This window comes from Onychostoma macrolepis, chromosome 05 (assembly GCF_012432095.1).
Source record: "Onychostoma macrolepis isolate SWU-2019 chromosome 05, ASM1243209v1, whole genome shotgun sequence".
In the NCBI taxonomy this organism is placed as follows: domain Eukaryota; kingdom Metazoa; phylum Chordata; class Actinopteri; order Cypriniformes; family Cyprinidae; genus Onychostoma; species Onychostoma macrolepis.
In genome coordinates, this window is record NC_081159.1 from 8189939 (window position 1) to 8213244 (window position 23306).

The following is a 23306-nucleotide window of genomic DNA, read 5'->3' on the forward strand; positions in this document are numbered from 1 at the left end:
TATTACCAGCAAAACATGGGAGTAAGAGACTAAAAGTTAAACAACAAATAAGTGACAAAAGGCAAATTACAGTTTCATAGTGACATTTTAATCAGATAAATAAACATTTAAAAGACTGTACAAACTATACAAAACGTGTCAGAATATAAGAAACCAATAGAAGTGTAATCCCTGAAAATGTTCAGGTAAAAGTAGTCAGTTGCCAGAAAAAGGTGTTTTTTACAACTTGGGGTTTTTAAGGAAAACAAAGATCACAGAAAAGTTGTCATGATATTTTTGATACCGTTTTGCTTTGATTTCAGTGAGCTAGAAAAGGATTATATTGGCTAATAAACCCAAAAATGCTCAGAGAAAAAAAAAAATGCTACAGCTAATTCATTATCTGAATGCAGACTGTGTACCTTTGGCCAAACGATATTGCTCAGTGTCTGATGTTTCACGTACAACTCAAACATAGACGCTGATGTTCCTGACCAGGGACCAGATAATATCTTAGTCAGCTCAATGGATTTGGCTCAACACATTACAAAAAATCCAGTATACCCAAAAGCCCTCTGTAAAGGAGTAAAGCATGTCTTCTGACAATGTATAATGGAAGACTCCAGGTTTAATCCAATCTGTATGTTTATTATTATCTGGGGTCATGCTATCTTTTTGGTCTTGTATTTTTGAGAGGCAGGATGAAGTTGAGATCTTTTCTCAGCTGCAGAACCTGGTAGGACTGTAAATGAACAATAAAAGCTCATTACCAAACATAAACTCAGAGCGGTTTCAACAGACCGTGTTCATAAATAAGGTCAGAATAGTATTTTGCAAATGTAACTACAAATGCCAGTTGTTCTGTAGACCTTCCACATTCCTCATGACAACTTTAGCCTCCTTAAAAGTAGCTCTGTATGAGAATAAACTTACATAACCGAGCGTAAATGCAGAGAGACTGCATAAAAAAAACTAAACAACTTACTCCTGTATTACAACCCTGAAATGATCTATATACCTTCTTATATTCTGCAAGAAGACAATCACTTTTAAGATTTCACTCTCTGATGAACTACGTGGAATATTACATCATTATTGTAAAACAATGAGATGCTTATTTTGGTTACTCAAGTTGTCAGGAATGAGTTTATGAAAAAAAAAAAAGATTTTAATATTAATTGAACATTTATATTTTTAATTTAATTTTAATTTGATTTAAGGAGGCTTACCTCTGTAAATTCTGCTTTAATGGCTTCAAACTTAACCTTCTCGTGAACAGCTCTGGCTGTGTTTGTGCGATCAAATGGTTCTAAAAAAAATAAATAAATATAAATAAAATAAAATAAAAATATATTAGTAAAAATATAAATATTCAAGTTCTTTGGGACTGATAAATATTAATAAAAACAAACAACTGTTATTCTTATGAACTCTTTCAGTACATGATGTACAAAGATATTGGGACTGTTTACCTTCTACACAAATGAACTTATCTCTCCATTCTCTGCAACTGGTCTTAGGAAGAGTTTTTGCCTCACGCACAGAGATCACATGCTTATCCCATCTGTGGAAATATAACAATTAACTGTAAAGACATGCTTTTCAGTGCATTCAGACTTGTTTATTCTAAGAAGCATATGCACATATCCAGAGTGTTATGAGCATTAGAGCGGGCCATCTGGACCAGGGCCACATGCAAAGCCAGAATTTCACCTGCTGTTGTCAGTCAAGCAAAGTGACATGAAACAGGAGCTTTGCAGGTGGCTTAGATTTAGGTTAGTTTTTGTTAGCAACACTGGCCCCTATCTATTACAAGTAAAGCTAATCTGCTGTGTAAACTGGGATACAAACATTACAAATTTGATTGCCAATTATTTACTTTTGTGCTGTGCTGTGCTGTTCAGAGTCAAAACAAATTGCTTGCAAATCTCTCATTATGCCATATTATCACCTATCATAAATATTGGATTCAGTCTTTTTGTCATCTTACTTTCTTTCAATTAGCACAGGTAAGTGCTTCCCACAGATTTACACTATTTGTGGTTGGACTGCCCCCGGGGGAATTTACAACTTCGATACAATAAAAATACTGATATACCATTTGTAAAAATGCCATTAAGGGCATAACATTTTAGATTTTTATTGAAAGATAAATATAACAAGGCTACAACATGACAATGAGGTATATTTTTACATTAATGAAAACTTCTTAGGTGGTAAAATACGGGAAGATAAACGCATGGATTTGCATACGTTTACTTCAAATTTTTACCCAAAAACAGGGTGGTGTGAGCATTAATGAGTACACTCATGTAATGCATATATATTTATATATATTTCATACTGGAGGCCGGAGAATGTTCCAGGGAATCCCTAATATGGACAAATGCATCCAGCAATCGCTGTAGCCTAATAAAAATACAGAAACGCTGTAACTGACCAAACATGAAGACAATAAACACACAACCGCAGCGATATATAAAAATAAAGTCTATTTATAATGGAATGGTAATTGACATCAGATCACAAAAATACGTAATTTAAAATACTTAACTATTTAACTATTCTCAACATATACATAACATATTTAATAAAATATGTTATTAAATTATTAATATGTATTTTGTTGGACAACATGTTTATAAATGCTCTCATTACACTGTGGGGTGTGTAAACTGTCTGTCAGAGAGGAGAGAGAAAGTGCAGCTGGTGCTATCTGTGTATAGATACTGTAACAAAAAGAGTATTGAAACCATTTTAGATATTTTTAGATTTACGTCCACCGTCATGTGAGAGAGATGTGCCAAGCTAGTCAACACGACAACTTTAGCTCTACACCGAAGTAAGAGTTTACCCATTTTAAAGAGTAAAATAAAAATTTACCAGGAAAAGGAAAATCTATTTGTCAGTGTCAATGTTGATATTGTGGTGGGCCGCCACACATAAATCAATGCATAAATCTTTTCGGAACTGTCTGGTCGTAGGCCTCCTGTTCACTCAAAAACTGAGATTCTTAAAGGGATAGTTCATTCTGTCATCATTTACTCACCCTCAAGTTGTTCCAAACCTGTATGAATGTATTTGTTCTGCTGAACACAAAGGAAGATATTCTGAAGAATGTGGAAAACAGAGCAGTTCTGGGGCACCATTGACTTCAATAGTATTTTTTTCCCTACTATGGAAGTCAATGGTGCCCCAAACAGCCTGGTTACAAACTTTCTTCAAAATATCTTCCTTTGTGTTCGGCAGAATGAAGACATTCATACAGGTTTGGAACTACTTGACAGTGAGTAAACGATGACAGAATTTTCATTTTTGGATGAACTATCCCTTTAAGCTCAGTCTGAATCTTACGATCAATCAGTTCCAAAAAGAAATACAAAATCTGTGCTAAACGAAAGAAAACAAGTTTTTAAAAAGATTCAATGCAATAATACATAGTATAACAAGAAATATATGCACAATTTTTGACTGTAAACACCTCAAGTTGTAACAAAGTGGAAAAAAAATTTTTTTTTTGGATGTTATACCCTGTTTGCACAAAGTCAACAAGTTTTAGTCCAATGCGATAACATTAACTAGCATTAACTTTTGACCTCTGCAAAAAGATGCAACACAACAGGAGGGTTATGTGTTATAGCACTACAAATTCTGAGGTAACAGGATAAAAAATAAAGTGACCTAGAATTAAAAAAAGAGGTTTCAGAATATTTTCATGTTTTGCCTAAAATATTGGTTTGATCAATGCCAATGATTTGTTCCATAAATCAATAATGTTACTTACTTGAAAACAGTGGCATAGTACTTCAGGAAACCCAAGAGCAAATCTCCCAGGGATGACTGGTTTTTAGACACAAAAGTTGGAATATTGCTTGGTCCACTTGGCACAAGATGAATGTCCATTTTAGGATTGAAGCTCTCCTGAAAGAAATGATTGCAGCATAAGAAGTAAATTCTTAAAAAAAAAAAAAAAAAAAAAAACATCTTTTTGTGTGTCATTTATTTATTAGACAATTTGCTTACTGGATAATCCATCTGAAGGCACGGAATGACAGGTTCAGGAAGAGCTATATGAGGTTGAAACAAACATTTAGAACAACAAAAGCAGAAAAGCACAAAAAAGCTTCAAAGCATGCATATTTTTTAAGACTCACTGCACTCTCAGTCCAAACACTGCTAATTACAAACGTTTAGTGTGTTTCAGAAAAATGACTTACTCTGAAGGTAATGCAGGACCATAAGAACCAGCGTGTAGCTACTCAATGTTCCTCGGCTGGCATCATTGATGCGGTGATGACTGGCCCATTTCTTTATTACAAGGATGATAGGACGAACACGTTTTTCAACTGAAATGAATATAAAAACTAATAAATAACATTTTCATAAAGATTTAAATTAGGTACACAATTCTGAATATTTCTGATCTTACCATAGGCATATGTCCGCAGCAAGAAGGTGTTTCTGATACCAACAGTGTTGTTAAAGTTCAAGTCAAACTCCACACCACTGGCATGTAAAAGAATTCCAGAAAAAACTGTGGTTAGCTGATATATTGATCTTTTGTTTTAACATGCTTGCTACATTCACACTGCCAGTGCTGGTTAAATATAGTTCACCATAGTTCAAAGGTTTGGGTTACTTAGGACATTTTTAAAAATATATATTTTTAAAGTAGTCAATTATATATACCAAGGTATCAAAATTACATATTTTCTATTATTTGATCAAAAATAAAAATGATAATACTGTTAAATATTACAATTTAACATTTTAATAAATTACATTAAATTATATTAAAATGTTAAATTATATTAAAATGTAACATTTTAATATAATTTATTCCTAAAACTGAATTTTCAGCAGCCATTACTCCAGTCTGAAGTGTCGCATGAAATTATTCTAATATGCTGATTTGCTGCTCAACAAGACTTATTTAAATGCTGAAACAGTTGCTGCTTATTTTTGTGGACACTGTGATACACTTTTTCTGGATTATAATACATGTATTATGAATATGAAGTTCAAAATAACAGCATTTATATGAAATAGAAATCTTTTATAAAATCTTATCTTTTGTAAAAAAAACTAAACAAAAAGCCTTTACTGTCACTTTTGATCAATTTAATGCATCCTTTCTAAATAAAAGTATTAATTAAAAAAAACAATTGAATAGTAGTGTAGGCACATCTATTTCTGACTGCAAATACAACACAAAAACTGAAAAGACCTACCCGACTCTGTCCCTGAATTTCAGAATGGGCACTTTAGCTCTGATGAGCTGAGGCCTCTCAATGTAAGCTGCAAGACAGCAGCAATGCCATTAATGGATGAACAGGGAAACATCTGTATGTTTAATGACTTATGTATGGCAAATCACTTACACAGTTTGTAAAACAATTTCCGCACAAGACTAAGAACATATACAGCATCTGTTCTGTGGTTTACCTACAAAGGAGTATGTAGAGAGTTATACCTAAGACAGCAAAGCCTGAACAATTAGCATAGAAACTATTTGGACAGAACTAAACAAAGCATCTTTCCTCTAGAACAGTGGTTTTCAAACCTGTCCTGGAGCCACCACTGGCCATTTTATATGTCTCCCTCATCTAACACACCTGATTCAAATCATCAGCTCATTAGTAGAGACTGCAAGACCTGATTTGGGTGTGTCTAATAAGGGAGACATACAAAATGTGCAGGGCAGGGGTGCCTCCAGGACAGGTTTGAAAACCAATGCTCTAGAACACACCTACCATTCCCTCTTCAATGACAAGACAAAGATCTGCATCACTGCTGCGACTACCAAAGCCATTTAAAGATGACCCGGCCAAGAAGACTTGTGCACCTTGACCAAAAATAGAGCAAAGTTTGAAACATTAGAACAAGTTCATGAAGAATGCAAATTAAAAGAGTAGCTCACCCAAAAATAAAAAAATCTGAACATGTACTCATTCAAGATGTAGATGAGTTTGTTTCTTCATCAGAAAAAGATTTGGAGAAATTTAGCATTACATCACTGGCTCATCAGTGGATCCTCTGCAGTGAATGGGTGACGTCAGAATGTGAGTCCAAACAGCTGTTAAAAACATCACAATAATCCACATGACTCCAGTCCATCAATTAATGTCTTGTGAAAAGTTGCACGTTTATAATAAATCTCCATAATATCGCTTTCTCCAATTAAAAAGTCATCTTATTTTTACATCCAGAGATGTTAATTGATGGACTGGATTTGCATCAATTATTTGTGCATTATTGTGATTTTTTGATCAGCTGTTTGGACTCTTATTCTGACGGCACCCATTCACTGCAGAGGATCCATTGCTGAGCAAGTGATATAATGCTAAATATCTCCAAATCTGTTTCAATGAAGAAACAAACTCTTGGATGGCCTGAACGCGAGTACATTCTCAGCAAATTTTCATTTTTGGGAGAACTACTCTTTTAAACTATGGCTAGGGAAGATTCCAATCATAATATCTGTAAATATGAGTCTAATGTACATGGGAAGATTGTCTGGATGTCCCTCTGCAGTGCTGCTCGGCAATGTTCCTTCTTCTCCAGATCATCATTCTGTTGCTCGCAAGCATGAAACAGGTCGAGAATCTGCTGACTCAGCTGTGGGCAGAAGAATAATAAATATAATACTGTAAAATATTCACTTCTCCAAACTTTGCCATTAACTTGTGTGTATCAAATAAAGGTCATGTGACAAAGTCACCCAGCATTCCTGGATTTTATTTGTGTGTTTACCTTATCATTGACTGATGATGGGTGAATGGTGCTCTGATGGGATCCCTCTCTCAAAGATGGCACACAGCCTCCAGTCTTAGAGGTGGCAGATGAGCATGTGGGGACGCTGGAAGAAGAATTACAGATTTCTTTGCTTGACACTGGTCCAGTCGCCGGTTGGGAGGTTAAGTTGGCATTTCTTGCAGGCTGGTTGTGAGGACCTGGAGATCTGAAGCGCTGTCTCTTCAGGTCATTCTGGCTGCGATTATCTCTCCTTCTCCTGGCACAGTAAATGACATTTTGTTTGAGGCAAAGAATTTAACACACCCCATTGATTGAAATACAGATTAGTGACAATTCCAGTGGTTTGTGGTCACGTGTTCAAGATGCCAGAGTGCTACTCACTTTCTGTTGCTTCCTTTTACACCACTTGGACTGAAAGAAGCATCAGGTTGTTCCACTGGTGTCCACTGATAAGTTGGAATCAAACAAGGAACATTCATCGTTGGACCAATGAAACTACGGAGACAGAAATTAAGAAATCAAATGAATTCACAGAGCATAATGCACAATTTCAAAAGCACAATATCCACTCACTTTGTTACATTCAGATGGGCTTCAATCCTCTGTTGCTGGGATACAGAGTGAGGTAGAATGTGCTGGAATAAATGTTCAGATTGCCCATCTTTATGGGAAAAGACGTAACCTCTAGGGAACATCCTCCTCCTCAGCCAGAGTAAACATCTACTGCCTTCAGCTTTACAAACAAAACAGTCAGTTTGGAGACAACAGAAAGAAAACAGATCATTTTTAAATGTTTTCCCAACCATTTCTGTGATTTTTATTTTCACTTTCAAACTTTAAACATTTAAGAGGCAGAATAAAACAATAAAATTTCATTGCCAAATGATAAAATGATCTCAACACCCAAACACATTATGCTGGAAATCTGCTGCCTTTATAGTGTTTCGTGCTAAAATTTAAAAAGAGAGATTCTGATATCACTGATGAAATCACAAATGAAACCAAAACATGCAGCTCATTGGCCGAAGAGCGCTAAAACATAACATCAGTTTACTAGCTTACAGTACAATAACTGTGTACAACCAAATGTAAAAAGTCTGTAATAATTGCCTTTGATTGTTCTAAGTAACAACTGAAGAAAGAAGAGCTCACCAGTGGGGCTGGCAGGTTTGGTAAGTGAGAGAGCACAAGCGTGTGAAAAATATCAAAACACCATAGCCTCTGTTTCCGGGTTATTGCGCTCGCTTGCCTCTGATTTTAAAATAAAAGTCCCGTGCGGCAGGACATAAGGTAGAAAAATTAACCGCTCTTAATGTTACACTGAAACACAGCATCCATGAAATCCTTTATATTTAAAACAGAATATAGATGTTTCGCTGTGGCCAATTGTCATTGGTTACTTTTTGTTCATTCCTACGATTTTTTATTATTATTATTATTTTTTTGTTCAAATTATGAGTAAAATGGGCCTGTGGTAAACATTACTTGAAGATATTTGGCTGTCATATCTCAAACGTTCACATTTTTTCTTTCTTTCTTTCTTCTTTTTTTTTTAACTTAAAGTTTAAGAAGGTGCTTTATTATAACAACTACAGTGGTTGTTGTTCAGTTTGTAAAGAATATCAACTCACATCTTGGTGGTGGGCCTATTTTTGACAAAATAGTCACAGTGCTGTTATGTAGCATAGACATTTTTCACTATGTTCAGTGTTCACAGCGTTCCAGACTATGCACAGTGTGGAAGTGGAGTGAATTTGCCTGGAGCAAGGAGTGGGTTTCCTGAAAGTTGGAGCATCTGAGTGGGTTTCTCTCACTAGTCAAGAACTGGGGGAAATGGAAATAAGTGAGTACAGAATGCTTTGTGTGGGTATGGAAATTCTTGCTCCACTCCACTTACATATGTTTTTCAAGAAAAGCTTAAAGTCTGTGTGTTTCTTGATGACACACAAAGCTTGATGCTTTTGCTTCTTTTGGAACAATTTTTGTATTGGCTGTGAAGATCGAAGGCTACAAAACAGCCACCTTTTTGTCCGAAATACCAGTATTACCTCTGGTTCATGAAAATGTTGGGTAACACTTTATTTTACGGTGTCCTTGTTACACGTTACACTTACTATTATAATATTAATTATGCATAATTAGTAACCCTATGCCAAACCCTAATTCTATTCCTAACCATTTAGTAAGTACATGTAGTTAATTAATATTACTCAGTACTTAAATGTATAATTACACTGTATCAAGGATGCCTTAAAATAAAGTGAAGTGTCATCCGTGCCCTCAAAGGGTTTACTTCACCATATTACAAATAAATCCTAATCTATTCACGACAAACTAGCATATCGTTGGAAAGGACTAAGACTCCTAACTAGATATTTTACCTATTTTTTTTTTCGTTACAGATTATGTAGGAACAGTAATAGATTAAATTATGACAAGATCGCACCTAAAAATTCTACATCATAACAAATCTAAAGTGTTGCCTTTTCCCTATCATGTTTTAGAAATCATCAAAAATTATATATCAATTGAAAGCTTAAAACCTCAAAATTCGTCCAGTTAAAACCATTTTAAAAGCGGGCATTGCATTACTACAGAAATGGTAGGCTACTTCAGAATCATTTTACAAAATGTATTATGAATTATTACGATTTATGTTTGGATAGCCTAGTGCACTTTCACATCTATGTTCAAAAATGGGGGTGACTGTTAAAGGGTTAAAAGCAGTATCACACTTGCAATCAAGCTGTTGTACTGTGGTAATTGACTGTAACAGCTCATCAGCTCTTATTTAAATTGGAAAAAAACAAAAACAATTCTAGATCCCTAGGTTAAAAACACAATTTAAAAGGTGTAAATAAATACCCTTGTTACATTTGGAGTAAACAAGTGTCAGAAATGAAAGGTTAACTCTTCATTTCTCATAAGATGTTTTGATAGTTTTAACTACACTGAAGAGATTGTCAGAGTTAGACAGTTTTATTTACATTTTCATAAAATGATGACAATGATAGGATAATTAAGCTATTGCTACGAATGTGAATTATGACGATGATCGTCGTAAAACCCTATGATGAAAAAGTGGCAAGTGTTTTTTAATGGGAGAAGAGCGTGCCAGGGGGCGTTGTTGTGGGATATTGTGTGGTATGTGTTATGACCATCGACTGACAGTAGATTCATCTTTAGAGCCACACGCCCACTGAGAGAGAGGCAGCGGTTCTTTATTCATCGAATATTTCGAATCGCAGAGATGCGAGGTGAGTCCATCGTGTGCCAAACTAGCTGAAATTGGGCAGTATTAGTGGGCAATTCGCCGTGGGATTCATTCAGTGTATCCGACAGCCTACATTCAGAGCGCGTAATGAGAGACGCAGAATGCCGCTGCTCATAATGTGACTGACCGCGCGCACCGCATCCAAAGCCGCTACATTCAGCAGGAAGAAGAAACTCGGTGATCAACAAATCGCTTCTCGTCTCAGGAGGGAAAAACGACAACATGGGGTAAGTTGCTTGTAAATAGCGAAACGTACCGTAGGAATTGGCAGCTCGGAGTATGATCGTTTTATCACCGGTCTTATGAGGACAGCTAGGACAGAATGTAAGGACAGTTATTCATGCTCATGAACGCCTTCCTTTTTAGCATGCATAGGAATGTATGAATTCAAAAATTTCGATTTTCTAATGCTTAATTATGGCATGAAAATATTTATGTGCTTTATGTATTAAAATATCGTACATGCCCACACTAAAGTGTAGGCAAACACACATACATGCATAGCCTATATATCTATATAATATAATAGCCTATAATATAATATGATATATAATAAAATGATTTATTATATATATATATATATATATATATATATATATATATTCATTTTTAATTCATTACCATTTTGACCACTGAGAGTAAAGTCTATTGGTCAGCTGTGTATGATCTATGGTGTTATTTTTTGGTAAATGATAACAAGCATGTACTCTGGATGAGAATGAACATTAGCTAATTTCATATATTGATGTGCTGCAGTGCCAAAGGCCTTTAATCTCGTCATGCTTATGTAATCTACATTTCAGCAGAGCATTGCTGAATGGCACAGCCTCATCAATACAGTTTTGGAGCCAATATTGGCATGACATCTGATATCTGTACATGGAATTTCCAAAGCTCAGCTGGAGATTGAACCGAAATATAGATTTTAAATAAAGGTGACCCTATACACGGAAATTCAAACACGGGTGCTTGAAGGGTTTTACACTTATTATTCGTTTTGGTCTGAATAACCTAAAATCTTTTCATTGGTAGCTCATATAGGCAGTTGTTTATAAATCATTTTCCAAGGGTAGTCTTTGATCAGTGTCTGGAAGTTTAAGTGATCATGTTTTCATTTTAAATGTTTTATTACATAAAGATTGATCCATTTGTGGTGGGAAAGCATTTTCTTTTATTAAATAAATAATGATAATAATAAAAAACTTTAATTGCTTTAAGGCCTCTCTTCTTCATTCTTAATTAAATTATCACCATTGAAAGGGCTGTTCAGGGAGTGTATTACTCTGGAGAAAATGATTCCCACTTCCTACTCAATTCAGCGGCACACAATTCAATTGACTTCATACTATAAAGTGTTTGATTGTTATGTAGTATGCTTGCTAATATTACTGAGCAGCCGTTGTTAAGGCAATAATGGGGGTAATAGAGTGCAGCAGTTGGGTCCTGGAAGTAAAAACCTTTATTTTCTCCATAGGGAAATTGATTTTTAACAATAACTTATAAAACTGCTTTTGTTGAAGCCATCTGTTCGCATTATTTCAAATTGTATGTAACAGTAAAATTCATGGTGAAAACTACATTACCCATAATGCCGTGCAGAAAATTCCACCAATCAAAGAATCCAAGAGTGCTGAGCTCTGCCCACTTCCATGAAGGACCACGAATGACACCTAAAACACTTTAATATTTAATTATTTCTTCTTCCAATAGAGAAAAAAATACAAAATAAAAAAACCTTTAAGAAACGCCGCTAAAAATGTGGGCGGCAATAAAGAAAATAGGCCGTTGGGGCTTTTCATAGATCTGCCCCCTGCTGAATGCATTGAGAAATTGAAGAGATGGAAAACATAAGCAGTGCTTCAAAGATAAATATTGTAAAATGAGAAGTGAAAAAATTAAAAGTTGCTTATTTTTTTCTAAAACAGATTTTTTTAAAGATTGAAACGATGGCACTTTTTCAAAGTCAACATTGATCATGCTACCAGCCAGGTTATGTAACCACAAAATTCTTATCCATGTATGTCCACTACCTGTACATAATATTTAAGATCACTCAAGCTGGAAGTGTGGCAGAATTTCGTTTTCTTTTTTGTTACTGTATTATTTGGACAGAAATACAGATGTTCATGTAAGGAGTGGATGAAGTTAGACGGCTAGCTCTGGATGGTGGTGGGTTGTGGAAGGTGGGTGGTGTGAAATCGTCTCCCTTGTGTGTTGATGTTAATATTGAGCTGGCTACATTTGATTCCTTATATAATTGACTTTATGTATAGGCTTGCTTTGAGATACTTTTGACTGTTGAGTTCAGTGGATTGTGTGATCAATCTGTTCAAACTAAGCAAAGAATTGCTTAATAATTGCTTGTAACAAAATTTCAAGTGATTTTCTTAGATTGCTCTGAGGGTTTGTGTTTTCAGACACAGTTTAGAATGAAATCTAGTATTCATTTTCCTTTTATAAATGCAGGTTGTTCTGCCATCTTATTTTTTCTGTGTGGGTGGTTGACATTTAACCATGAATTGATGAAACATGAAATGGAAAATTATGTTGGTTATACTGTTGGCTACTTCGAAAATACATTATCGTATTTTAACCTAATTTGATCATATTTTCTGTGTATATTCTAATGATTGAAGATGTCATATGTGACAGATTCTACTGGTCAAATATATATATATATATATATATATATATATATATATATATATATATACAATTACAATTTTAAGCATTTTTATTGTAAATATATAAATATACAGTATTTTGTTATTTTTATGAATTACACCAAGTTTGTCACATCATAATAAATATTTGATAATAATCAAAATAATGTTTGATAAAAATTGGTATCCAAACAAGTTCATAAGCATATACATTTATAAACATCCATACTAATTTTAAGTCATTTTCACTAATATGGCAATATGACTAGTTCCAGTCTTTTTACTGTTTCATTTTTCTCCCAAAGATGCCTTTAATTAATTTCCTGTACTTGTTCTCTTTGCGCTTGGCATTTGTATACTTCTAAGTCTGTTTTAGTGAAAACATAGTAAAGTATGTATACAAATGGATTCCATTCACTATATAGACATATATTTCAAGTTACTACATTTTAAATGGTTATGACAAAAAAGCATGTGATGTCATGTGAACCACCCATGTGTGGTGACTGCAACTGAATTTTAATCGAATTTAAATGCTAATTATGCAACGAGCCTTTGATGCTCTTCAGAGATCTTCCGCCTCCACGGTGCAGCGTAAGCACTTCTCCATACTCCTCGGCGCTCTCTCTCCTCCTCCTCCTCAACTAAGCTATCCCTGCCTTTCTTCTTTCGTCTTCCTTGCTTTTTTCTCTCATTCCTGCACATCAGTCCAGCAGCAGCTGATTAGAAGCACGCTAATGTAATTGAATATGGTCATTAATTATCCTGGAAATAGAAGCAACAAACCATCTGTATCTGTGCTTACTGTTATTACCCCTTCCCCGTTCTGTACTTCCCACTTCTGATCCTATATTTTAATATGAAGGATTTGAAGGGTGTTATGTGGAATTGGGTCAGACTGGAGTGTAGGTTGTGGGGATGGTATGGAAAAGCTCTATCTGCTGATGTCTGAGTATACAGTAGTCAAGACAGATGCCCTTTGACATTGATTTGAGGCCAGTTGCTTTTAGAGTGTTGGGAAAGGGCCAATGAGCAGGCTATACTGGGATTCCCTCGGTGATTGAATTTGTTTTTGAAAACGTCCCATGTAACTTTATACACTCTTAAAAATAAAGGTTCCTAAAGTGTGGTTTAATTTTTTCCCCCTAAAGAACCTTTTTTTTTCTTACTGTGAAGAGCATTTAGATAAAAATCTAAAGATTCTTTTTTTCTTTTCTTTTTTTTTACATTACAAAGAGCCTTCTGTGCAGTGGAACAATTCACTGCATGTTGTTATTCTTGTAGTTATTTACCTATAGTGGTTCGCACATTCACAAGAATAAATGAACTTTAAATATGCACTACAGAAATTTGACCTCTCTGTCGCCCTCTGTGATTGCATGCAAGATTGCGAAGTTGTTTTGTGCTTCGCAACTGAATGAAGCCTGAAATTTTCATCTTCATTGTCAGCTTTACCCTAAAAATTTTCTGTAGTGCACCTTTCACTGATATTAAGAAATGCTGTAGAAATTGTTGTTCATTGCTGGTTTATGATACATCATGCATTAACCAATGTTAATGAGTTGAACCTTACTGAGAAGTGTTAGCATTCTGCTTTGGCTGCATGAATGCTAATTGCTCATGAATTGCTGATGACATGTATGTATCACTTGGAATGAGGATAAATGTGTAATTGTGTTGAGAAGAATGAGAAATGTTCAGAGTGAGACAGCTCATCTGACTGGGGCTATGGTGTTCTTTTGTTCTCTTCTGCGATGATTGCCTATTATTCTAGAGAGTGATTATTCCATTCTGCTTGTGGTCCACATGATCTTCTGTTTTTTTTTTTTTTACCCAAGGTGATGATAACTTTCACAAAAAACTGACATTCATTTTTCACTGTGCATGGCCTCCAAGATGACTAATTTCTTAGTTCTTAGATCATTTTTAGGAATGATCCCAAAAAATGAAAATTCTATTATAATTTGCTCACCCTCATGTTGTTTCAAACCTGTATGAATTTATTTCCTCTGTTGAACACAAAAGAAGATATACTGAGAAATGTCTGGCTGCACTGTTAGACATTTCTGTAATTTCTGCAGTTATTTACTGTATATCACCCAGTATAATACTGCAAATTCCCTTTACAGTAAATAACTGTAATGCCCTTTGCATCATGGGAATTTTCTGTTACGTAAGACCCCACATACAGAGACTTACTGTATTTTTTAAAATTGCTGTATACCACTGTACTTGCTGTAATGGCCTCTTCAGCGCCATTCTATTGAGGTTGTTTTATTTTCCTCATTTCTTACATTTGGATTGACACAATTTGCCCTACACCGTTTCTACAACGCCGCAACAGCTTGGGACTGACTACACTGGATGTGTTACATCACTTGTAATGATTGGAAAATCCATTTGTACTTCGTGTCAGAAATGTACGTCAGAAATATACCGGGGCATCACTTTACTGTCCGCATCCACTGTAGATAGTATATATAATGGGATCTATATTGTTTTTTATCGAGTCGCGCCACACCACTCGCGTCCGAGGAAGACACGGAAGCAGCAGGGCAGCGCCGCGGGTTTTGCCCGGGGATGAACCCGCGAGAGTGGGAGAGCTCCGGAGAACATCTACGCTGTGTGTCGATGCACCTTACGAGATAAGACCAGCAAGCAAGGTAAAAATATATGTACCTTTGTCTGTGTGTTTGTGTCAGATTTTTGCACACCAGTTTAACTTAGTAACATGGCGGTAACAAACTTTACTATGGTAAACTGCGCTGTCATTTCAAACGACTTTTGTCAGCTTATTGAATTAAGTTACCAAATTAAAATTATTTTTAATGAGCAACGCTTATCTTATATTAACATTAGGTTAACTAATGTGAAATTTTGTTCAGGTCTTAGTAGTTAATGTTGGCCAGTAGCCTGAGAAAATAAAATCCTATGTTAAGTTAAACAAGTTTTATGGCTAGCTGCCTTTTCTAGTTTTAGAATTAGTTTGTTATAGTTTTTAATGAAATTTAAGATTTACTGCATTGTTTTGTATTTGTGTTTTAACGGCAACTGCAATGAAGCATCAAGAAAGACATGAGCAGGCCAGCCACCCTGAGACTGATAATTCATGGTAAGAGAACAACTATGGTTTTGAGAGGTTTGTGTATTTTATATGGGGTTTGCCTTTTAAAAGTGTGTCATTTCTACTTCTTGTTTTTCAGAGAAGACATTTCTGTCACTAATGAAGTGGAGGGTGAGCAAAGATGGTGGCCACGTTTTGGAGCAGCACCTGGGTTTTGCAGATGGCTATGCATTCTTTGGCTGTTTGTAAAGATTCTTTGTGAGGATGAATCCAGAGGACACAACATAATACACTGCAAAACATCCTAAGACAGGAGAAATGGTGAAGTTGCACTGTTCCAGCATTGGAAGACTGTATTTTTAAGTGTTATACATGCAGTGTTTTAAAGAAAGAATTTTATATTTTGTAATTATTGTGTCTGTTTTAATTGAATGCCAGTAGTACCTATGTAGAGTAAAAATAAAATGAATTCTATATAAATATTAATCAAATCTAATGAAATCTATATTAAAATGAATGAATTACAGTAGTATACTGATGAATTGGATTGGATAAAATGGATTATTTTTCAGTAATTTACTGTAAAACAGTAGTTTGCAACTGTAAATCAAATACAGTTTGCTACTGTAAATCTTAATTACTTAAGTTACTGTAAAAACCCTTTGAAATGTCTAACAGTGTGTGAAATGAAAGTAAATGGCGTCCAGTGTTGTTTTAAACCCCACTGACTTTCAAAACCAGTTGAAACCTTCTCCAAAATATCTTCTTTTGTGTTACATAGAAGAAATAAAGTCATACCGGCTTAAAACAACATGAGGGTGAGTAAATGAAACCGAATTTTCATTTTTGCATAGCCTGTCCTTATGAAGGGTGTATGTTGACTTTTGCATTGTTAACACAACCTTGAAATGCAGCATTGGAGAACATGGCTGGGGTGTTCATGAAATTTCACTCATCCTCTTAGACTAAAAGAAATAATGCACATTAGTTTATCTAGTATTTATGTTACCTTCGTCTGTGTGCGATTATCAGAGCTAGGCCGTCTGGGAAAAGAGCCCTGATATGCTCTTAGTGTGGTCCAATGTGTGCAAACGTACTTCCAACAGCAAAGATCAGGTCAATAGGGGTGGGACTGCACAGATTACTGCGTCCCTGACTATATTTAGTGTCCATCTCACACGGCCCCAGCCAAACAGCTGGCATTTCCATATCAGCAGGGCTTTGAATGGTCGCCTTGCACTGGTAGCAGGGCACCAATGTGTCTGACTGGTTAGGACAGGCCCAGGTTTCCACCTGGGTTCAAACAGTGGTGATCAGCAGCAAGATGGAGGCTGAAGAAATGGTCATCCGTCTACCGGGACGTTGCAACGCGCCTGGTGGAATCGGAGAGACGACTGTGCTCAGGCACAAAGAGGTTCACCATTTTTTCTTCCTACCTTTCAGGGAGCAGCCCATCTACAGCACTCGGGCACACGTCTTCCAGATAGACCCCAACACTAAGAAGAACTGGATGCCCACCAGCAAGCATGCGGTCACTGTATCTTACTTCTATGACAGTACCAGGAACGTGTACAGGATCATCAGCCTGGACGGATCAAAGGTAATGTGGTGTTTTATTTTCATTCATGTTTACACTCTTAGAAATTAAGTCTATTCTTCCATGAAGAACCTTTGACATCCATTTAACCCTTCCATTTCACAAAAGGTTGAACCCAAAAATGGTTCTTCTGCGAAACCCCCTTTTGGACCATTTATTTTTAAAGAGTGCATAGGACTGCAAAGGGAAATGGAGGAAAGGAACGGTCTTATAACATTTTCGGTGGAGATTAAAGGATTGTCTTTGGTCCAAGAAAAGCTTCTGATAGTGCTTTCCAAATCTCAAAAATATAATGTGAGTTTGATGCATCAGTTGAATTTGCAGGACCCTTTTGTGCACAAGAGATTTGAGTGTGCGAAGGACCGACCTGCTAGAGATTGCTATCAAACATATTCCCTTGGATAGAAGTGGATTAGTTCACTCTCCCTTGTGGAGAGCAGCATGCACTTGAATTGGTCACTGCTGTGCAGTCTTATGCAGTGGATGTAATGGTCCAATAATCCAAGAAACATCAATAGACAGTAGTAGGGACTCCACATCTGCTAGAGTAAGTCCATCCATCTTACCGTAGGCTGTTTACTCTAAGGCTTCCATAGTTTTACCTGTTTATTTTCATGTAGTTTGTGTAATTGTCCACAATACTTGGAAACAGACCACTGCAGACCATGTACCTCCACCAAAAAACGCACTGTTAAAATCAGCCATATGTTTTTTTTTTTTACACCAAATCACGAACCCTTGGACCTAATTAGCGTATAATTCTCAGGCATTGCTCCTGCAGGAGTGGACACACTATTGCTTTCAACCACTCCACCAAAATCTCAGCAGTCACATGGAGTGTTTCATGTGCAGTCTTAACCATATCCCTACGGTTCCTAAGCTTTTGCAGAGCAGGATTTAAAATAGCTCCCGCAGTATGCCTGAATGTGCTTGTGAGTTGGGATGCTCAACCCTCCCCTTAGCTTTTGGTTTCAGCGACAGAAATAACATGGGAACCAGTGCACTTTGCACTGTGACTGTTGACACCTACACAGGCAAGCACACACTGTTTATCAGCAGTTGATCCTGTTGAATTTTGTGTAGACCTTGAACGATGCTCATTCAAAAATACATTAACATGCAATTTATAGATAGAATGACTTGAATGCACCTCTCTTATGAGCATGTTTTTAGTTCCTAAATAAGATTCTTTTTTTTTCATTGCACAATGCACATAAAGTTAAAAATGTAGAAAGCCTTGATAGAAGAATGGAATTGACTGGACCCCTGCAGACATTGTGTGTCACAGTCAGTAAGTCTCTTAAAATATCAGATAACTTGACCGTTTTATAACAACCAATGTAACCACATTCCTACAATTCCTCTTTTCTAATATATGGTATTTTTAATAGGTAAAAATGCTTTTACCATGAAAAATAATTTTAAAAGCCTTTGTGAAATGTGATGATTTATTGATACATGTGACAAGATTGTGTACACTCACATATATTCAAGGAAATTAGGCTTTTTTCACTGGTGACTCCACATGCATAATGTTTGATTAAACTTAATATGTTTAGTAATTTAATTTTATTAAAATTCAAACTTTGACTTTGGATTTTTTTAATAAAGCACATTTGCGATGCAACTACTGCATCCCAAAGTGCTGTACAAGTGCATGGACTCCCTAAATCGTCATTTACCTATCCCATAACCTCTTTAACATGCAGCATTTTATTTGTGGTTAAAATTCTACACTAGCTTAACTTGATTTAGGCATCTATCAACCAAAAAGTACAAAAAAAAAAAAAGAGTAGCCTACCGAAAATACCATGGTCATTCCATGGTATCATTTGAAGTACTTTGGCGTATCATCAAAATACCAGGGTAAATATGGTAACCATTTAGTTATAATGCCTTTAAATGTTACTGTTCCTTCTGAGACTGGGGCAGGGAATGGGGTCAGCGCAGCAGCTGTAATTAGAGTCTGATCCTAAGTCAAGTCTGAGCCCTGAAGGGAATTTCAGTTACGCCTCACAGTGGCTAAAGGTATTAGCAGGATGCTACATTGATTGAAGAGCTCATGTAAAGCTTGACATGATATTTAAGCTCTGTCTATTCCTGTGTTTTCTCCCTCTACCCCTATGCAATTTATTCTGCCCTTACTTTTGTATGGCACAGCTGATTGTAGTCCTGTCACTCTGAATGACAGGGACTTGTCACTAAAGCCTTGTCCTTATCTGAACCACTATTGACTTATTATAGGCAGTAGCACAGCCAGCAGTAAGGTCTCTATCCGCTGAGTGCTATTCTCTTCATCTTGAATATAACTTCACTTGACCATATTTGATCAAATGCAGTTTCGGTTTATTTTGGATTTTTCTTTGAGGACTTTTCTCTTTCACAATATTATTATTTTTTTTTTTTGCCATTTTATTTAGAGACAATAACTTAAAGTAGAAACAATACTAGTTTTTCAGAACTAAAATTTTCAGTAGCATGCTATTACATAGCTTGCTCATTTTCTAAATAGTGAAGCTTTTTCTGTTACATGCAGTTTTTAGCAGTACTAGTAGTGTAGCATGATCACTTTTCACAATTCATCATGGTTTTTAAACCAAATGAATTCTTCTTATTCTATTTTAGTGAAACAGTTTGTTGAATGTCTTATATAAATGAACAGGTTCAAAAACATCATCATGGCTGCATATGTGTGATTCTTGTACACCATAATTTATGTAGATTAGTGTGTGTATAAGTGAGATTTAACCCTTGTGCTTCTAAAAATCCTTTACCTAATTAATTTTTTTTTCCAATAAAAAAAAAGTACACTCGAAAATCCCTGTTGTAATAATAATATTATTACCAAATTTTGTTATACACTGTGTGAGCAAAGTCAGCATATTTTAGCACAATGTGATAACATTAACTAGCATTTTCGGGAAGAAGAAAATCTTCTGGGAATTTTGTAAATTCTGTCTGTTTTTTTGTATGCAGCTTCCCTGAAGTAAATTTCACCAGAAAATATTATTTCAGTCTTTCTCTTTTATTTATTTATAAAATTTCCACGTTTTATTCCACATTGTTACCTACGGTTTCTTTGTAATTAAAGAAAATAGTTTAAAAAAAAAGTTATTTCAAACCTGTGTTGCTAGCTGCTTGGTTACGGTTGCGACACTGCCCTATTTTAACCCCTGACAGATTACAAAAGTAGCATGAAACGGACAGCTTCTTCCAACAACAGAGATGTTAGTCTTAGCACTATTCTTTGCTGCTGTCCACCCACTGTACAGCTTTCAGCTGTTCTCATGCAATTACAAGCCTGAAGTGAGTGATTATACAGCAGGCTGCGTGGACTCTGATTAGAGCTCTCGCCGAGCCGTCTGCATCTGAAAATAAAGACAAATACCAGCTTCAATGTACATAGCGTTCAGCAAGCTGAGCAGCACGTACACGAGAGCAATGAAAAAGGCTCAAACTATGAAGTTCCTGAGCTGGACTACCACACATACACATGCTCATCACTTCATTAGGTTTACCACTTAATGTGTACATTAGACAGCGCAAACATCAGTCAAGCTGATGCAGATTAGCAAACACGAACATGGATTTTTTCGAAAACCTTCAGTATTTTAACAATTTGATTATTATATTTGTACATTTATTATATTAGATTATTATATTTGTTTCTGAAGAAAATAATGAGTGTGTTTGGTTGTTTTTCCATTACTTGTGTGTTCTGATTTTTAAAAAAATGTGTTTGTTACTTAAATTCTAGGTGCTGTAATATTTGAAAGTGCTGTTGATTTTATTTTTTGCTTTATGTATGCCAAAAACTCAGTTTCACATTATGTGCCTTGAGAGATCCACTTGGATGGAGGTGTCTTAGAGCGCAGTAGTGATTCAGGAGAGTTTGTCCCATTCATTTTCATCATAGGCAATTAAAAAACATCCTGGATAAATAGATCAACCAGCTTTAATGTCAATCACAACAATGCATCAATTGTTTCTAAGCAAAAAAAAAACTATTTGAAAAGACAAAGGTACAATTTTCTTTTTTTCTTTTTTTTAATAACAGAAGGAATGTTAACACTTTAGGGACCAATTCTCACTATTAACTAGTTGCTTATTAGCATGCCTATTATTAACATATTGGCTGTTTATTAGTACTTATAAAGCACATATAGTGCATGACCATATTCTACATCACTAATCCTACCCAATACCTAAACTTAACAAACACCTTACTAACTATTAATAAGCAGCAAATTAGGAGTTTATTGAAGCAAAAGTTTTTTGAAAGAATTTCTAATGCTCACCAAGACTGCATTTATTTGATCAAAAATACAGTAAAACAGTAATGTGGTAAAATATTATTACAATAGCTGTCTTCTATTGTAATATATTTTAAAATGTAATTTATTCCTATGGTAGAAAAGCTGAATTTTCAACCAGTCTTCAGTGTCACGTGATCTTCAGAAAGCATTCTAATATGCTTATAATTTATTAGTGTGATAATTTAATTCAAGTCCTAATTGTCATCTCTACATGAAGGAATTGATCCAAAAGTCATATTAAAAATATTTTTCGACCACTACAGTTTTACAGGTAATGAGCATTTGACTATTTGTCTGAAAGGATGCTTGTTGCAGAGTACTGAGAACTAAAATTAACTATGGACATGTGGACTATTGCTTTTGAGCTTTGCTTTTGCTGCGATTCCCATTACTATGGTAACAGCAACTTCATGATTGGTGGATCTCTCTTCAGGATTATGAGTAATTCACCAGATATTCATTGCTTAAAAATGATATGAAATTGAAATCATACTGATTTCTGGTTTCCACAGATGCATAAACCATCAGTTAACAACCACAGTGCTCATAGCACATTTGTTTTAAAATATGTACAGTATATGCAATTAAAAATGAATGGGATTTTAACTTGCAGAACCCTACTGTTGTGCTCTGTAGGTTAACCTGTAATATCTGTACGAATGCTAAATACTGAAAGTATAGAACAGAGGCAACAGCATTCATCCTCTCTGAGGGAATGATTGTATAACATGTGTAACACACACACTCAGGAAGCTGACAGTGGTAGCCCACTGTCGATTTTCTCGCTTGAAATTACACGTTTGTGTGTGGCCAATTGGCCTTGTTCTGGAAGTGTGTGGGAGTATGAGAGCGCTCGAGGCCTTTTATCCACGCAGTCTCCGTGGATCAGTATGCTTTGTGCATTCATTTATTCCATGTTTTACATTCCCCATCTTGAAGAAGTGCACTGCAAAAAATAGATGAATATATTATGCTTCTGCTTAAAACTAGTAAGAATAAAACTTAACACTGGAACAGGATAAACACCATGACATGAAGTCTTACTATCCATGTAATTTTGCAGGTTAATACATATTTTGTAAGAATGTTTAGATATTTCTGCTGGAAAACTGATACTGATTAAGGATAGGATTTTTTGCTGTGAAGATGCCTGAGTCTGTGGATGCTCAAATTATGATTATGTGAGTTCCACATGATATGTGCAACATTCACAGTGCAGCTCTTTCCTCTCTCTCCTTCTCTTTCTCTTTCTCCTTCTCTTTCTCGCTCTTTCCTCCCTCCTTATTTGCTCTCGGTTTCACACCCACACAAACACATTCACTGGCAGCGACTGTCGTCATTTCATCAATAACATTTCACAGGCTTATAACGCAGGAAATATCTTGAGATGTACTGAAGGCAGTTAAGTGTTTGTGAGCAGACATTTCCGACCATGTCCTGACCATCTCATTTAGACATTTTAGAAACATTTTTAAGACAGACTTCTCACTGTACAGCAAGTAAGCTATTTAATTATTCCATAATTGATCACTGATTAAATGCCATCCTGGAGCATTGTCATTTAATTCACACAGAATGAGTTTAAACACCTGTCATTCACAATGTTCCACATATTATATTATATTATATTGGTTAATTTGAGCCTATTAAAGGGATA

General features: G+C 35.6%; 2 protein-coding genes across 8 annotated transcripts in view; one reads left to right on the plus strand and one right to left on the minus strand.

The window, feature by feature from the left end:
* Window positions 1-66: 66 nt before the first annotated feature.
* Window positions 67-8010, minus strand: tent2 (terminal nucleotidyltransferase 2). The gene is made up of 15 exons (XM_058776236.1): window positions 7888-8010; window positions 7309-7468; window positions 7117-7230; window positions 6733-6991; window positions 6483-6597; window positions 5733-5824; window positions 5361-5424; window positions 5211-5277; window positions 4409-4485; window positions 4197-4325; window positions 4003-4046; window positions 3764-3900; window positions 1452-1543; window positions 1209-1288; window positions 67-721 (listed from the first exon to the last, which is right to left on the minus strand). The coding sequence occupies exons 2-15, from the start codon at window positions 7428-7430 to the stop codon at window positions 647-649; spliced, it is 1467 nt and encodes a 488-aa protein (XP_058632219.1). The 5' UTR covers window positions 7431-7468; window positions 7888-8010; the 3' UTR covers window positions 67-646.
* A 1866-nt stretch (window positions 8011-9876) lies between these two features.
* The window catches only part of homer1b (homer scaffold protein 1b), a 39386-nt gene continuing 25956 nt past the window's right edge, over window positions 9877-23306 (plus strand). Inside the window, exons 1-4 of one of the 7 annotated variants that reach the window (XM_058776240.1) lie at window positions 12848-15335; window positions 15735-15784; window positions 15876-15994; window positions 17180-17336. In XM_058776240.1, the coding sequence (XP_058632223.1) occupies window positions 15918-15994; window positions 17180-17336 (234 nt within the window). In that variant the 5' untranslated portion in view covers window positions 12848-15335; window positions 15735-15784; window positions 15876-15917. Of the gene's footprint in view, window positions 10237-10316; window positions 10334-12153; window positions 12193-12847; window positions 15785-15875; window positions 15995-16042; window positions 16058-16517; window positions 16555-16577; window positions 17337-23306 lie in introns of those variants that run through there. The other 6 variants (XM_058776238.1, XM_058776244.1, XM_058776242.1 and 3 more) reach the window with 6 other exon arrangements.

What these genes read in the sequence shown, in the direction of transcription:
- tent2 (XM_058776236.1), bottom strand. Translation starts at nt 7,430, where the DNA reads ATGTTCCCTAGAGGTTACGTCTTTTCCCATAAAGATGGGCAATCTGAA. An exon ending in GGTCCTGCATTACCTTCAGA is followed by an intron (nt 4,047 to 4,196) that starts GTAAGTCATTTT and finishes AACCTCATATAG; the next exon opens with CTCTTCCTGAACCTGTCATT. An exon ending in TTAAAGCAGAATTTACAGAG is followed by an intron (nt 722 to 1,208) that starts GTAAGCCTCCTT and finishes GTTCATTTACAG; the next exon opens with TCCTACCAGGTTCTGCAGCT.